The sequence below is a fragment of the Ipomoea nil genome, unplaced genomic scaffold, assembly GCF_001879475.1.
Source record: "Ipomoea nil cultivar Tokyo-kokei standard unplaced genomic scaffold, Asagao_1.1 scaffold1932, whole genome shotgun sequence".
NCBI classification, from domain to species: domain Eukaryota; kingdom Viridiplantae; phylum Streptophyta; class Magnoliopsida; order Solanales; family Convolvulaceae; genus Ipomoea; species Ipomoea nil.
In genome coordinates, this window is record NW_017618360.1 from 1907899 (window position 1) to 1923425 (window position 15527).

General features: G+C 38.0%; 3 protein-coding genes across 3 annotated transcripts; 2 read left to right on the plus strand and 1 right to left on the minus strand.

Moving 5' to 3' along the window:
* The first annotated feature begins 1317 nt into the window (after positions 1 to 1317).
* On the plus strand, positions 1318 to 4232 carry LOC109193999 (oxalate--CoA ligase-like). The gene is made up of 4 exons (XM_019344834.1): positions 1318 to 1617; positions 1815 to 2862; positions 3366 to 3469; positions 3767 to 4232. Exons 1-4 carry the CDS (start codon positions 1417 to 1419, stop codon positions 3983 to 3985), a joined length of 1572 nt encoding a protein of 523 aa, XP_019200379.1. The 5' UTR covers positions 1318 to 1416; the 3' UTR covers positions 3986 to 4232.
* A 1237-nt stretch (positions 4233 to 5469) lies between these two features.
* On the minus strand, positions 5470 to 8062 carry LOC109194001 (tubulin beta-1 chain). The gene is made up of 3 exons (XM_019344837.1): positions 7529 to 8062; positions 6939 to 7208; positions 5470 to 6338 (listed from the first exon to the last, which is right to left on the minus strand). The coding sequence occupies exons 1-3, from the start codon at positions 7920 to 7922 to the stop codon at positions 5659 to 5661; spliced, it is 1344 nt and encodes a 447-aa protein (XP_019200382.1). The 5' UTR covers positions 7923 to 8062; the 3' UTR covers positions 5470 to 5658.
* A 2568-nt stretch (positions 8063 to 10630) lies between these two features.
* Positions 10631 to 15358, plus strand: LOC109194009 (DNA-binding protein HEXBP-like). The gene is made up of 6 exons (XM_019344844.1): positions 10631 to 11139; positions 11273 to 11414; positions 11998 to 12089; positions 12237 to 12362; positions 14718 to 14977; positions 15062 to 15358. The coding sequence occupies exons 1-6, from the start codon at positions 10822 to 10824 to the stop codon at positions 15210 to 15212; spliced, it is 1089 nt and encodes a 362-aa protein (XP_019200389.1). The 5' UTR covers positions 10631 to 10821; the 3' UTR covers positions 15213 to 15358.
* Positions 15359 to 15527: the final 169 nt, after the last annotated feature.

Sequence of the window (15527 nt, forward strand, 5' to 3'; positions counted from 1 at the left end):
ATCTTAGTAGTGAGGTGTTTTTTAAACTTTAACATTTACCTCATAATCTACTGTATCTTATCTAATCTTAGAAACTCTTCACCCCATTAGTTTTAAATTCTTTATAAATTTTTTATGTACCCACAATTTTATTACCATATTTTAATTATTTCTTTATTTATTTTAATTTTAAATTTATAATTAAATTAAAAAATAATTAATTAAAATAAACATACTTACATTTAATTGAAATGAATATTATAAAACTAAAATTAAACTATTAATTACTTAAATTTTAAAATTAATTACTTAAAAACTAAACTACAATCTTGTTAATACACATTAAAGTGCATAAATAAAATATAAATAAAACAATCAAACAATAAAATAAAAAATAAAAAATTACTATTCTTTGAATTTAAACGTCCTTTTGACCAAAAAAAAAAATACACAAATTAATAAAATTAAACTACAAAAAAAAAAAAAAAAAAAAAAATCACAACTGTGGTTACTTTTAGAACAATAGCAAACCCAACAAAGGCTTGTCATTGGCACATTTATAATTGAGCAATTCAACTTTTTTATATATTTGTCACGTTTAGTTTTACTTTTATATTATTTTATCATTTCATAGTTTAATAAATATAGACACTAAAAGGGCGTTGGACCTCGACTTTCAAAGAGTTAGACTCGAATCCGATAGCGTTGCCGCTATCAAAATGCTGGGCAATGACAATGAGTATGAAGGCCCAGGGAGTAATTTGGTGGAGCTATACAAAGCTACAAAAGGTTGAAACTGGGAGATCGAGTTCAGACACATTCCGAAGAAACAAAATAAAATTACTGATACTATTGCTAAGCATGTGCAGAATGACGAAGAAGGAGTGCGCGTCTACAAGAGTGCTACGAACCAAATGCAAAGATATATTACATGGTGCCGAGCTTAGCCTTCTTAATCATCTGAATATTGTAAAAATCACTTAAGATTTTTGACTCCCTCTTCCCAAAACAAAAAATTATACTTAACTCTGATTAACTAATTCTCAATTAAATTAATAAAATAATCCCTCAGTGAGTGGCCCACCAAATTTCTTCTTCCCTTCTCCGCGTTTTTACAAAACCGTCAAATTTCTCGGGCTGCTGTTGTTGGGTCAAACTTGCCATACGCCCACCTGGCATCGCAGGTTGCGAATTCGAGAATGCTAAACGCGGGCCCAGTTTGAGTAACGGCCCGCCACGTGTCATCCCACCTCCCATAGGCCCTAGATTCTCGGTTCGCGAAACCAACCTACCTCCTTCCTTCCCTCTCCCCTACGCTGCTCGTATATATATCTCACCGCCCTTTCGCTTCGATTTCATCGCATTTCATTTCTCCTTTCTTCGTTAAAATCTCTTGAAACAAAAAGAAAAACCTTCTGATTGTGGTTTTGGATAGGAATGGCGGCTGTTACGCTTACCGGTTTGTTGAAAGACGTCGCCGTGAAGTTCCCCTCCCGGACGGCCATCTCCGTTTCCGGCAAGTTTAATCTTAGCCATGCTCGCCTTGATCAACTCGTTGAACGTGCCGCGTCTTCCCTTGTGGCTGCCGGCGTTAAGCCCGGCGACGTTGTTGCCCTCACCTTCCCCAACACCGTCGAGGTATGTCTTGTCTATTATATGATATATATATATATATATATATATATATATATATATATATATATATATATATATATATCTCTTCTGCTTCAAATCCAGTTGTGATTGATTCTCCGATGAAATTGATTATTTGAATTTGCTATCAAGGAATTGATACAGTTGTTTAATTTGATTTTATTTTTTTTTTGAAAATTCAGTTTATAATTATGTTTCTGGCGACAATTCGGGTTCGGGCCACGGCGGCGCCATTGAATGCAGCCTACACGGCGGAAGAGTTCGTCTTCTATTTGTCCGATTCGGAGTCAAAGCTGCTGTTGACTCCCAAGGAAGGAAATGAGGCGGCTCAAGCCGCGGCTTCCAAGCTCGAGATCCCTCATCTTACGGCGTTGCTTTCCGATGCTGAATCGGATATCGCGCTCGACCCGATTCCTTCGGAGTCGGACCCTGACGCCGTGTCCAAAATCGTTAATGATCCCTCCGACGTCGCCTTGTTCCTCCATACTTCTGGCACCACGAGCCGGCCAAAGGGAGTTCCATTGACTCAGTTTAACTTGGTTTCTTCAGTGACAAACATTAAATCGGTATATAAGCTCACCGAGTCAGACTCGACGGTGATCGTGTTACCCCTTTTTCATGTGCATGGTCTAATCGCCGGGCTTCTGAGTTCACTCGGAGCCGGAGGCTCCGTCACCCTCCCAGCAGCCGGCAGGTTTTCTGCTTCAACTTTTTGGTCAGACATGAACAACTACCATGCTACATGGTACACGGCAGTGCCTACCATTCACCAAATCATATTGGATCGACACTTAAGCAAGCCCGAGCCTATCTACCCTATGCTCCGGTTCATTCGCAGCTGCAGTGCAGCTTTGGCTCCATCTGTGCTGTCTCGGCTGGAGGAAGCATTTGGCGCCCCTGTTCTGGAGGCGTATGCTATGACAGAGGCAACTCACTTGATGGCTTCAAACCCATTGCCTGAGGATGGGCCTCATCTCCCTGGTTCGGTTGGAAGACCCATTGGTCAGGAGATGGCTATACTGGATGTGAATGGTGTGCCACAGGAGGCTAATGCACATGGTGAGGTTTGCATTAGGGGTCCAAATGTTACTAAAGGGTACAAGAACAATCCCGAGGCCAACAAATCGGCTTTCCAGTTTGGGTGGCTCCATACTGGTGATCTTGGATATTTGGACTCCAATGGGTATTTGCATCTTGTTGGCCGGATCAAGGAGTTGATTAATCGTGGAGGTATGTTATAACTTATAACCCGCAATTCTTATATAGACACATCATTTCTTGCTAATTTGATGAGTTGATGATGCCTAAATACTGTGATACACACTGCATAACTTTGCCCTAACCAATAGTATTGCTATTTAGAACTTGGTTTCTCAGATATGTTGAATGTGGCCATGTGGGAATGGTTCAAGGTTAAACCTAACCTGTGACATTTTAACATTTTTGGTCAAAAGTTGGATTTTTGCCTTAGTCTGATGCCACCACACGTTCAAAGTCATGATTTTTTGTTTGCTGTTGTAGAACGGGTTTAGGTTTAAGTCTTAATCAAGTCACCAATTTTCTGTTGTGATTGCTTTTGTAACCATTTATGTATGCATGACTTGAGAAAACGACTCAGTCTCAATTACATCCCTAGGCTTACCTCCATGAGCATTAAAAAGATTGTCTTAATATACAAAAATTGCTTTTGTTGTTATTCAATGATTGACACAGTTTCCAACTTATAATTTCAGGAGAAAAGATATCTCCCATAGAAGTAGATGCTGTCCTTATTTCTCATCCAGAAATTGCTCAAGCCGTGGCTTTTGGAGTCCCGGATGACAAGTATGGCGAAGAGGTGAGAAAACGATCTTCTTGTCTTCATGCACAATTATTTTCATGTCTTTTGTTCTGATACGAAAACCTAAGATACCCACTTTTGTTATTGCCCTATTGGTTACAAATGAGATGGTGATCACATCAATCAGTTTTTGCATCTTTCATCAACTTAATGAAATATGCTTATGGAATTTAATACCGTGCCAACTTCAAGTTCTAAATTATTACCATTGATGGAAACATGGATAGCTTGCAATATACTATAAGCAGTTTGATTCCAAATATATATATCTATCTCATATTCTCATGCTTGCAGATAAACTGTGCCATAATTCCAAGAGAAGGGTCAAACATCAATGAAGAAGAGGTGTCGAAATTCTGCAAGAAAAACCTTGCCGTGTTTAAGGTTCCAAAGAAGGTGTTTTTAACAGATTCTCTCCCTAAAACTGCCACAGGGAAAATCCAGAGAAGACTTGTAGCCGAACACTTCCTCGCACAGATCTCTACGGCTAAGGTCCCCAAGTTTGGCGCCTGAAAAACACTTGCTGCTGATCCTCAATTGTTGGAAGACCCGTTGGTTCTCTATTGTCTTCTTATACTCGTAGTACTAGGACGAACGTTAGTCCTAGATTTTTTCGTTTTTTAAATATCTTTATTCTACAGCTACATTATTTGTAGAATAAACCATGAAATGGGGTACAAGGTAGCAAAATGATTGTACCCTTTTAACTACAAGTTTGTATCAGATAGAATTGGATGGAACTATTGGTTATAGCTTTGTTCGTTACCCCGGAGGTTCAACCTTGTTCTTGTTGGAAAAATACATAAAATGAAATCGTGATTATTTTATGTGAGATCCACTCTCGATTTGGGTTGAGTCAAAATGAATTCGAGTTTTTCATAGTGAAACAAAAAGATTGATATATTATATGCTTAAAGTGGTTAATGAGTAAATAAAAAATTGATTCTCAAAGGAAATCAATTTGGTGGAAAGGCTTTAAAGTAGTCTTTATTCCACATTGATTTGAAAAGTAGGATTGTACCACTATCTACATCTATCTACACTTTTAATAAGAGCGAATAATGTTAGGCCCCTTAACTGGAACAAAAAAATGTCGGTCCTATTGTTTCTTAAAATGAATGGTTAATATTATTTTGATTTTAGTAATTTTAAGATTTTAGTAATTTTAATGATTTTCCTTATTTATCCTCTATTATATTATTTTCTTCCCTAAAATAGCCTTAAATTTCGTTAGTATAAACTTTATTAACGGAATATTCCGTTAACTATTTATTATTCTTAACATACTCATTAATTTATATAAGTAAGGTCTTAGGTTCGAACCTCATCCCGATTAAAGTTGGCATAATTTTTAAACATATATTATGAATATGTTACAATGTATTAAAAAAATATATAATATAAAATTAAACATAAACTTTGATCAAGTAATTAGCCCGACTAAATACATAGCATTCAAAGTTGAGCATTAAAGATTATAAATCGAGAACTTTAAAAATCATTTGATTTTCTTAATTTAAAAAAAAATAAATTTAGACTAAAAGTAGTATTTATTTAGACTATCACTTTAAAACTAAGTATTTGGACTAGAGTTATTACAAAATTGCAAACATTTATTTTAGTGACAATTATAATCAATCTCTCATATATTATTTTCAATTTATATACTTTAAATTACCGATTTAAATAAACAAATTCAATATTTATTTACCTATGCATAAACATCTCTTATATAATATTGCATTGATATACTTTAAAATACTTATTTAAAAAAACTAGTTTATATATATACACTAATAATACTCAATGGCTTTTTAAAAAAACTAGTTTATATATATACACTAATAATACACTAATAATACCGATGATTTTTGCATTCCCTATCACGCGATTCGTACTAATAACCCAAAACCTTTTTCATTGCTTGTGCTTGTTAATTTTTTCCAGAAATATTATTTTCTTAATAATATTTCGTCAAACAGTTCCATTAATAACACATAAATATTTAACAGGCACATCAATAGAAAACAGAACCAGTACACGCAAAAGAATTTAAAACCCATAGACAATCAGTCAAGCCACAACAGTGATCAAATAGAAAATTGTAAAACCTTGTCAGCTATCCCTACAGCACAAGTGCATGCAAAACTCAATCCCATATAAAGTATACCATATTGAACTTACTGTTAAGAGTCTAGAAGTTCTTCCTCCTCATCTTCGTAGTCATACCCTTCTTCATCTGCAGTTGCATCTTGGTACTGCTGGTACTCAGAAACCAAATCGTTCATGTTGCTCTCTGCTTCGGTGAATTCCATCTCATCCATTCCCTCCCCGGTGTACCAATGCAAGAAAGCCTTTCTGCGGAACATGGCTGTGAACTGTTCACTCACCCTGCGGAACATCTCCTGGATTGAGGTGGAGTTTCCAATGAATGTAGATGCCATCTTCAGACCGGTGGGAGGAATGTCACACACGGTGGACTTCACGTTGTTGGGGATCCACTCAACGAAGTAAGAAGAGTTCTTGTTCTGCACATTGATCATCTGCTCATCAACTTCTTTGGTGCTCATCTTGCCACGGAACATTGCAGAAGCAGTCAAATAGCGCCCATGGCGAGGATCAGCAGCGCACATCATGTTCTTTGCATCCCACATCTGTTGAGTGAGCTCAGGAACTGTCAGAGCCCGGTACTGCTGTGACCCACGAGATGTGAGCGGAGCAAACCCAACCATGAAGAAATGCAACCGGGGGAATGGAATAAGGTTCACTGCTAGCTTGCGGAGATCAGAATTGAGTTGCCCAGGGAAACGCAAGCAACAAGTTACACCACTCATGGTGGCAGAAATCAAGTGATTAAGGTCCCCAACTGCATCAAGAACAATCCACTCAAACAGGTTTAACTTATTGAATGTTCATTCAGAAAACTCTATCAATCATAGATGCATCAGAATACAAATAATACAAATAACACAAAGACCAAACTCAAAGTTTGAGTGTCCATGAAGTATTATCCAATCAGGCAATCAGAAAACATACATAACAGATTCAACACAAACAAAAACAATTCTACAATAGGGTAACCCAGCAAAGTTAGTCAGGCTTTTGACTTGAAAACCACAAGATTACAAGTTGACTCTTAGCATGATCAGCCTAAGCCGACCAGTTCATAGCAACCTAAACTAGTTTACCCACTTGTGATTCTACCACAAGGAGTGTTTTATCCAATGCACATCATGGGTAATTGGGTAGTGGCAACAGGTTTCCCTACAATTCTACAATAAACCGATGCTTAGATTCGAATTTCAAACACCTTTTCTTTCAATGAAATTACTAATGAGTAATGACAACTAAGCTCACATATACTCCAACACGAAAAAACTAATGTGATAAGAACTTTCATGCATGAGCACATAGATGATTAACTCTAATGAACAGAAATAAATTGAGACAACAGCAATGAACTTACAGCTTGGAGTAGTAAGTTTAAGTGTCCGGAAGCAAATATCATAAAGAGCTTCGTTATCCAGCACCATACACTCATCTGCATTCTCAACAAGTTGGTGAACAGAGAGAGTAGCATTATATGGCTCAACAACTGTGTCTGACACCTTAGGAGAAGGAAACACGGAGAAAGTAAGCATCATCCTGTCGGGGTACTCCTCCCTAATCTTGGAAATAAGGAGGGTTCCCATTCCTGATCCAGTCCCACCACCCAATGAGTGGCAAACCTGAAACCCTGATATTAAAAGCAGACTTAAAATTCATCAGAACAATATACAAAAACCAATAAACCATAATAACGACGCTTTAATTTAAACTTCAACATTTAAGCTCGTAGTAATTTTTATGTTATGGCGAATATAGAACACGGTTTTATAGTTTGAACAAAGAAGAACTGATTGAACTCACACTTAGAATTTCCACTAAAATGCTGAAATTCATAAGGCGAACTATAAATTCACATTACGATACATATGATTTAGATGCTTTAAAGACCAGATCTAACACGAACAACAGTATGTACGTAAGAAATATTAATCGAAAAGGATAAAATACCTTGAAGGCAATCACAATTCTCTGCCTCTTTCCTGACAACATCGAGCACGGAGTCAATAAGCTCTGCTCCCTCCGTGTAGTGTCCCTTGGCCCAGTTGTTACCGGCGCCGGACTGGCCAAAGACGAAGTTATCGGGCCTGAAGATCTGCCCGTACGGCCCAGATCTGACGCTATCCATGGTTCCAGGCTCGAGGTCCATGAGCACGGCGCGAGGAACGAACCTCCCGCAGCTGGCCTCATTGTAGTAGACGTTCACGCGCTCCAATTGGAGGTCGTTGTCGCCGCTGTATCTCCCGGTGGAGTCGATGCCGTGCTCGGCGCAAACCACGTCCCAGAACTTTGCTCCGATCTGGTTGCCGCATTGGCCTCCCTGAATGTGCAAAATCTCACGCATCCTTGCTGTTTTAGAGAAAGAAACTTGCCTGCACGGAGAGAAGTAGGGAGAGAATGGAAGCTCCGGAACTCAAGCTGCTACTATGGAGTGAGACTGAGGGAATCGAAGAAATTTGCTGGGTTTATATTGATAGAGAAGAAGAAAACAGAGTCTCATTTGCCGTTATAACGGTGACGGAGGCGATTTTTAAGTGGGAGTTTCGACTTTTTGAATTGAATTTTCGGGAGTTGAGGTGGGGTTCGAAGTTCGAACTACGCAATCGCGGGATGTGAGAGTGGACCACACGCGCAATGTTACGTCGGAAGCCGTATTGTTTCTGTCGTGCGTGCAAAGGGAAAGGGAGAGGAGGTGGCACGTGAGTTGCAATCAATGAAAAATATAGATCTGAAATCTGAACGGACTCCACAATTCCAGGTTTGATAAATTAGAGGAAGTTGTACTTTCCTTTTCGGGAATTAAAACATATCCTTCCCTTGAGTCCTTGACGTTGCTATGGAAGGAAACATTTCAACTTTAGTTTTTTTTTTTTTTTTTTTTTTTTTACTTTTTATTATTTCTTATAATATTATTTTATTATAATATGTCGAAGCCCTTTATGCTCAAATGATACATCTGTGACTTCCCTCTAAATATTACAGGATCGAACTCCGGTGATTTTAAGAATTTATCATAAATAGTGGAGAATTTGTTAATTTAATAATGTGAAAGTGAGGCTATTTTAAAAATTGAGATACGTGTGTAGTTGATGGGTGAGTTGCGACTGGGCCAGAACCGGCAGGTCCCAACAGTATCAAATCGAGTTTTAATGCCCAACAGGCAACAACGACGTAGGAACTTTATGCGAATTAATTACGGCTACCTAGTCCGAAATGGGCCTTAAATGGCGGTGGAGGTTGCGAAGCAAGCAATAACGGCGTTAAATTTGCCGTCTATGGAAGGAATTCCAGGAAGATGAAGATGGGAAGCAATACCATACGTGCTTTTCACTCCAAGCACGTGAACAACAAATTGCTTTTCTCTGACACCCACTTAAGAACTCACTACATGTGATTGGATGGTTGTACTTGTATTGTGGTAGCAGTAAACAAAAGCAAAGGGAGTGTGTGTGCCCAATTGATCTACAACAGCCGTTCATCATCATGCCTTTGCAATCAAGAAATCACTACTACTTTTTTTAATACTCCCCACTCGTAGTAATGGAGATATTTTGTGGTTTTTGGGAGTATAATTAGGAAAGAGAATATGGGGGAGAGAAAAAATAAATGAAACAAAATTGATTTTTAAAAAAAAAAATTAATTAATTGTCGCACGCGCACGCGACGCATTGGGCAGCTGTCTTATTTTCTCGTGGGACCCACTTTTATGCAATAAACCCTTCACTTGCATATGCTCATCAACTCTCTCTCTCTTGCCTCTTTCGCCGCCAACATGACACAATTTTTTCTTAGAAATTGTGCATTATCCCAGAGGTGGATGTCCTTAGAGGATACTAATCACAAATGGTCTCGTCAGTTCTCAAGTTCACATCATTGCCGGTTCGCTTTGTGCACAAGAAATCTTTATCTCTTTTGATCGTAGTCTCCAAATAACTCAATGATTAAGTAAGACAAGACTTTATAATGATCGATCAAACTAAGTTAGCCCACGGGACGAAATCACTACGTACTATTTTTCAATGCTTTGCACTTTCTTGCATCTTGGTTGATGAAGCATTCAACCCACTTGGCCACTTTTATTTTATTGTGTTGTGTTAGGTGTAGAATTGTGTTAGACTAAATATTTTTGTAGGGGTAACCACAAGCCCAAGGAATTTAGGCCATTCCCCTGTACCCCACACACAACCCATTAAACTTATTCCAATTTCCAATAGCTGCTTTGTAGACAAATCCACCAAACGTGTCTTGTGTCACACGTCTCAATATTGTTTTACCTATACTGGGATATAATGGTTTTTTGCCCCCACCAATAAAAACCTTGCAATTTTGTTCTTGGTAAATGGCAAATTAACAAGTTTATTGATTAAAAAAAATCAACTTGCATAAGTTGCAATATTTTTTTTTTGCCTCCAAATAGGTGATGAGAATTGGGGAAGAAGATAGTTACGTTGCAGAGTTGTGGGGCCTAAGGTATAGTCTACGGTTCCTAACAAACATAGGTTATGAGAGGGTGGAAGTAGAGCTTGACGCGGAGGTTGTAGTCAAGATGAAGGATAAAGAGAATAGGGGGGAGTTGACATCCAACTTGATTGTGGATTGTATTTCTATGTCCATGAGTTTTCAAGACATTGTATTTCAACATGTGTTTAGAGAAGGGAACCGCTACGCTGATTGGCGGGATAATATGGGACAATCGGGGGATTGAGGCTTAACTATCTTTGAGGATACTTCGAGGGGGCTTGAGGATTTGATCAAAGCTGATGCGGGTGGTTGCTATTCTCGCAAGATCATATGACACGATGACTTGGTAGCTTTGTGTCTCTCACCCAAAAAAAAATGATGAATATAAAAGTAATTTACTCAATGCAAACATTTCAAAGGACAACCAAACAAACAAATTATATTGTAACAAATGAAAAAAAAAAAAAAAAAAAAAAGGATCGTTTAATTCAAGACATTAGCCCAAGTACATAACATTGGGTCATTAGGGCTTGGGCTGAAAACTCAGAATGTATAGAAATGTAGCCAATAAAAAAAGAAAATCCCAGCCACGAGTTTCCCGGCAGGTTGCGGGTCGGGTCTAAAATTTCCGCCGAATAGGCAAAACCCTTGATACTCTGCTCAGGGTTTATCAATTCTCACCGTCGCCAATTCAGCTGTCATTGTTCATACCTTCTTTCCACTACAAATCTGCTTATTTCTTAAAGCTCAAGGGAGATATAGAAGTATAAAGAAGAAAGAGGATGGCGAACAAAAGGCAGAGAGAAGCTCGAAAGCGGTTCAAGGAAGCTCATCCGGAGCAGTTCCCTGAGCCAGAACCGACCGCGCCAAAAGACCCCGATAAGAAGAAGAAGAAGAAGAAAAAGAGCAACTTCAAGCGCAAAAGATCCGATTCTGATGATGTTGGAGAACCGAATAGCAAGAAATTCAGGACATCAACGCATAAAAAGCATCCTCTTAGAGTTCCCGGAATGAAACCTGGCGAAAGCTGTTTCATTTGTAGAGATAAAGACCACATATCCAAAAATTGCCCCCAAAAAGCTTCCTGGGAGAGAAATAAGGTGTGTTTTATTTATTCAACTTTTGTTGAAATGGGTATTACAAACAATATGCTCTATTGCATTCGAGTTTCTTATTATATACTAGGGTTTCTGTACTAATGAGCCATTTCTCTGTACTGCCTCATGTTTGTAGATATGTTTGCTTTGTCGGAGACGTGGCCACAGTCTCAAGAACTGCCCTGACAAGAATGATGAATCTATGGATCAGAAATTGTGTTATAATTGTGGCGAAACAGGGCATTCTTTGGCAAAGTGTCCCAAGCCATTGCAGGAAGGTAAATCAGCTTTTATTGAATGATACTTGTACAATGTATTAAAATCTTTTACTAATAGTATGATGCAGTTGCTCTTAAATTTGCATTTACTGATATAACACAAATCCTGTGCTACTCTTCTTTGCCCACAAAAGGCAAAATTGCCCCCAAGATTGTGAAGGGGTAAATCACAATGATTTAGTGACCCATTAGGCGGGAGTACCATGCCCGGTGCCCACAGCGGCTGCTAGGCTCAATCTTGCGTCCTTGGCCACAATCTGCCACCGAAGAACCAATTGAGCTACCTGTGCGGGCCAAATGCTACTATTCTTGCATAGTTGCATTGTGGAATATGGTTGTTTAGTGTATCAAACTGTACAGAGGAAATTATTGTTCACTCTTATGGTTTGAAGTTGTAATCAGAAGAGCTTAACTTAGCACGTTAATGCCATATAGTAGGATGTAAGACAGTTGTATCTTTCTTTTAGAAGCATGTTTATGTACAAGTGAATTGGTAAAAGTAAGTTGATATAGAATAATATCATAGCTGAATCTTTTATGGTTTTATATGTTGATTCTGTTTTATCCACTTCCAACAATGCAGGTGGGACAAAGTTTGCCAGTTGCTTTATTTGCAAAGAACACGGGCACTTGAGTAAGAACTGCCCGAAAAACACCAATGGGATCTATTGGAAGGTACATATGGATGTTTTTTACTGTGATTGGATTGACAGTGATGGAGATCATCAACTTCTGAAGTTACCTTGCTGAAAAAACTAGACCTTTTTTTAATTTCAGTTCACTGTACACTGAATCGTTCCACTTGCCAACATTTATTTTCAGGGTGGTAGTTGCAAAATTTGTGGTGGTGTTACACATTTGGCCAAAGATTGTCCTAACAAGAATAGCAGAGCTTCCAAGGCAACCGATGCTTCCAATAAAAGATGTAAGCAATCTAGTACTTCATCCGTATAGGTTTTCGTTGTTAACATTTTACCTCTCCTATGATGCAATTTCCAAAAGGCATCTAGCAGTCAACTTTTCCAATCATAGAGGTTTTCAGTCTTGGAAATTTTGCATGTGAATCATTTCTATTTCTCCCAGTCATTCAATCTATAAGCTATTAGGATTATTATCGCATCCTTGGAAGATCTTGACTCTACTGATTCACTAATCACGACCCGGTGTTCTAAAATCATTGACTTTCCAGCTGAGAACACAAAAGGAATCCGCGTAACTGTCTATATATCCATTTTATTTGTTGCACTTGCTAGAACTTTTCTGAGTTAGCCATAAATGGTGAACTGAGTATTTGCAAAGAAGTATTTGCTTTACATGACAAATGTGAGCCTAAAGATGTGCCAAAGTTTCCTATTAAGATGCTATAATGGGAATTCTGATCATTTTGACTTGCTTTTGTGCAGTTAAAATTGACGATACGCCTACAGGGCAAGTCACGAAATTCACTAGTGGTGATGATCTGGAAGATGACTTCATGATAGATGAAAGAAATGAAGACAGCAGTGCTAAGTTGAAAAAGAAACAGGGACCAAAAGTTGTGAACTTTGTAGGTTGAAGTACTGGATCTCTGATGAATGAACAAATATGAGAGTGTAATATTCTCTGCAATTGCAATTTTGAAATATTTGTTGTATCTTCTCATCTGCCTGGTTTAGACTATTTGAGCTTACAAGGGAGGACAAGCCCTCTCTTTTATTTGTACTCTTCTAAGTGATGGTGTGATACTTCTTTTTGGTTCAATTATCTCATTCAATTTAAAAGGGTATTTTAATAATAAAATTATAAGTAACGTCTATCTTGCCGATCGGCAGCAATGTTGATATAAAACCTGATAACATTTACCTGATATTGATCAATAGTATTTGGTACCATCATAAATTATTTCAAGAGTTAATACACAAAATATCCTCCGACTATACTGATTTTTCTTAGTTTCAAACTTATATTTATTCAATTATTTGCATTTCCATCCAATGACTATTAAATTGAAGGACATTTTGATAATTGCAAAAACTCTATTTCTTGATAATATTTTTCAGCATCATCTTCCGACAAACTCCACTCCGCCCAATAGGGAGATTGCGATAGAAACATAGATGGAAACCGGAGCTACCGCTACCGCTTTCATATATCTTTGATTCTGCCGCGATCTCTCTTTGTTAGGCGGAGTGGAGTTTGTAGAAGGAAGATGTCGAAAAAAGATGATCAAGAAAAAAGTCTTATAATTATTAAAATGTCCTTCGATTTAGAAGTCATTGGATGAAAATGTAAACGGGGGATTACATTGAGCAAAAATACACAAGTTTGAGACTAAATTACGTCTCAAAAGTCTTTTAGGATAAAATCGAGAAAAACCAATATAGTCGATGACCATTTTAGGTATCAACTCATTATTTTAATAATATAAGATAGTATTGGAAATTAATATTTGTATTGTTACTTAATAATCATTAGCCTCCTATGCTATTATATGCCAGTTGTATATTAGCCTTATTAGTTTAAGCCGATCAACTATGCACAACCTCCTTGTGATCTAGTTGATTTATCCTTATTAGTTTAAGCCGATCAACTATGCATAACCTCATTGTGATCTAGTTGATTTATTTTCTTATAAAAGTCCTTTGCAAATTGAGTTCACCTATAACGATGGTATGCTTTTTCGTAAATCAAAGAGTTTATATTGCCATGGAAAAGTCAAATGGAATTAAAAAGTGCAAGAATCTGTCCTCCATTGGTCTTCCCCCCTTCGTGCCATGCCATGAACTTCAAATAAAACATGCAGGGAACAACAAAGAAATAACAAATACTATGTGGTAATGGTGGACATGATCATATCTTGAATGACAGATTAATCTCAGCCCTTCATTATTTTCTGCCTCAGAATTCTCTCATTCCCCGCAGATTTCTCTTGGCTTATAATAACCTCTTTCTTTCTCATTCTTCCCAATATCTTCTACTCTCTCCTTCCTTTTCTCCCCCCGTCTTCCTCCCTCTCATCTGCACCCACTCTCACCTTCATCTTTCATTGCAAAACATCATGGTATCATCACTACAAACATTCATTTTTTGTTTTAATTAATCGTTTCATTAATCTAACATTTGCAGATTGCTTGGCCTCTGTGCATGCAGCCATGCATGCATATATCATATCGTGATGAGCCATGCTAAGATCCACGGCGGATCCAGAGGGGATCAATAGGGGCAGTTGCCCCCCTCCCCCACCCCCACCCCACTATATATATACATACATATATATTTTTTTTAATGAAATGCGGTGACATTTTTATAATTACAATAATGCAGGCGAATTCAGCGTCTGGAATCCTGGTGGACGACGCGTGTAAGCTGAAGTTTTTGGAATTAAAGTCGAAGAGAAACCACAGATACATACTGTTCAGGATTGATGATCAACAGGTGGTGGTGGACAAGGTGGGCGGCCATGAAGAAAGCTACGCCGATTTCACCAGCGCTCTCCCGAGAGACGAGTGCCGCTACGCGGTTTATGATTTCGATTTCACCACCGACGAGAATTGCCAGAAAAGCAAGATTTTCTTCATCGCCTGGTACGTACGTATATACTGCATGCATGCATGCATGCAAATCTGCAATATTATTGAGTGGTTTAATTTGTTGCGGGCATTTTTCAGGTCGCCGGAAACATCAAAGGTGAGGATGAAGATGGTGTATGCGAGCTCCAAGGATCGGTTCAAGACAGAACTAGATGGGATTCAATTTGAACTTCAGGCCACTGATCCTAGCGAAATGAGCCTTGACACCATTAAAGCTCGATGTCTCTGATCTAAATCCTCAGCTCCCTCATCATTTCTGCATCTATCTATCTATCTATCAATCCCCATTTTTTCCCTTCTTAATTAATTACATTATATTATTGTTGTAATGTTGTTCCCTTCTTGATTAGCTTCTTGTCTTTCCCTTTTTAAGTTTTGGTGTTTAAAATTTAAATTAAAGTTATACACTTATACAGAAAACTATACGTGTAGCCTGTAATCTGTGATGTAATACATTCTAAGGGTGTGTTTGGTTCGCATGGAAATTGGAATTGGAATCGGAATGAGAATCAAATGGTAATAGGTTTTGGTAAAAGTATTTTGC

Coding starts and splice junctions, on each gene's coding strand:
- LOC109193999 (XM_019344834.1), top strand. CDS start 1,417: ATGGCGGCTGTTACGCTTACCGGTTTGTTGAAAGACGTCGCCGTGAAG. Junction 1,618..1,814: donor CCTTCCCCAACACCGTCGAG/GTATGTCTTGTC, acceptor TTGAAAATTCAG/TTTATAATTATGTTTCTGGC. Junction 2,863..3,365: donor GGAGTTGATTAATCGTGGAG/GTATGTTATAAC, acceptor TTATAATTTCAG/GAGAAAAGATATCTCCCATA.
- LOC109194001 (XM_019344837.1), bottom strand. CDS start 7,922: ATGCGTGAGATTTTGCACATTCAGGGAGGCCAATGCGGCAACCAGATC. Junction 7,209..7,528: donor GAATTGTGATTGCCTTCAAG/GTATTTTATCCT, acceptor TTTTAATATCAG/GGTTTCAGGTTTGCCACTCA. Junction 6,339..6,938: donor TAAACTTACTACTCCAAGCT/GTAAGTTCATTG, acceptor TTCTTGATGCAG/TTGGGGACCTTAATCACTTG.
- LOC109194009 (XM_019344844.1), top strand. CDS start 10,822: ATGGCGAACAAAAGGCAGAGAGAAGCTCGAAAGCGGTTCAAGGAAGCT. Junction 11,140..11,272: donor CTTCCTGGGAGAGAAATAAG/GTGTGTTTTATT, acceptor TCATGTTTGTAG/ATATGTTTGCTTTGTCGGAG. Junction 12,363..14,717: donor AGCAATCTAGTACTTCATCC/GTATAGGTTTTC, acceptor ACAATAATGCAG/GCGAATTCAGCGTCTGGAAT.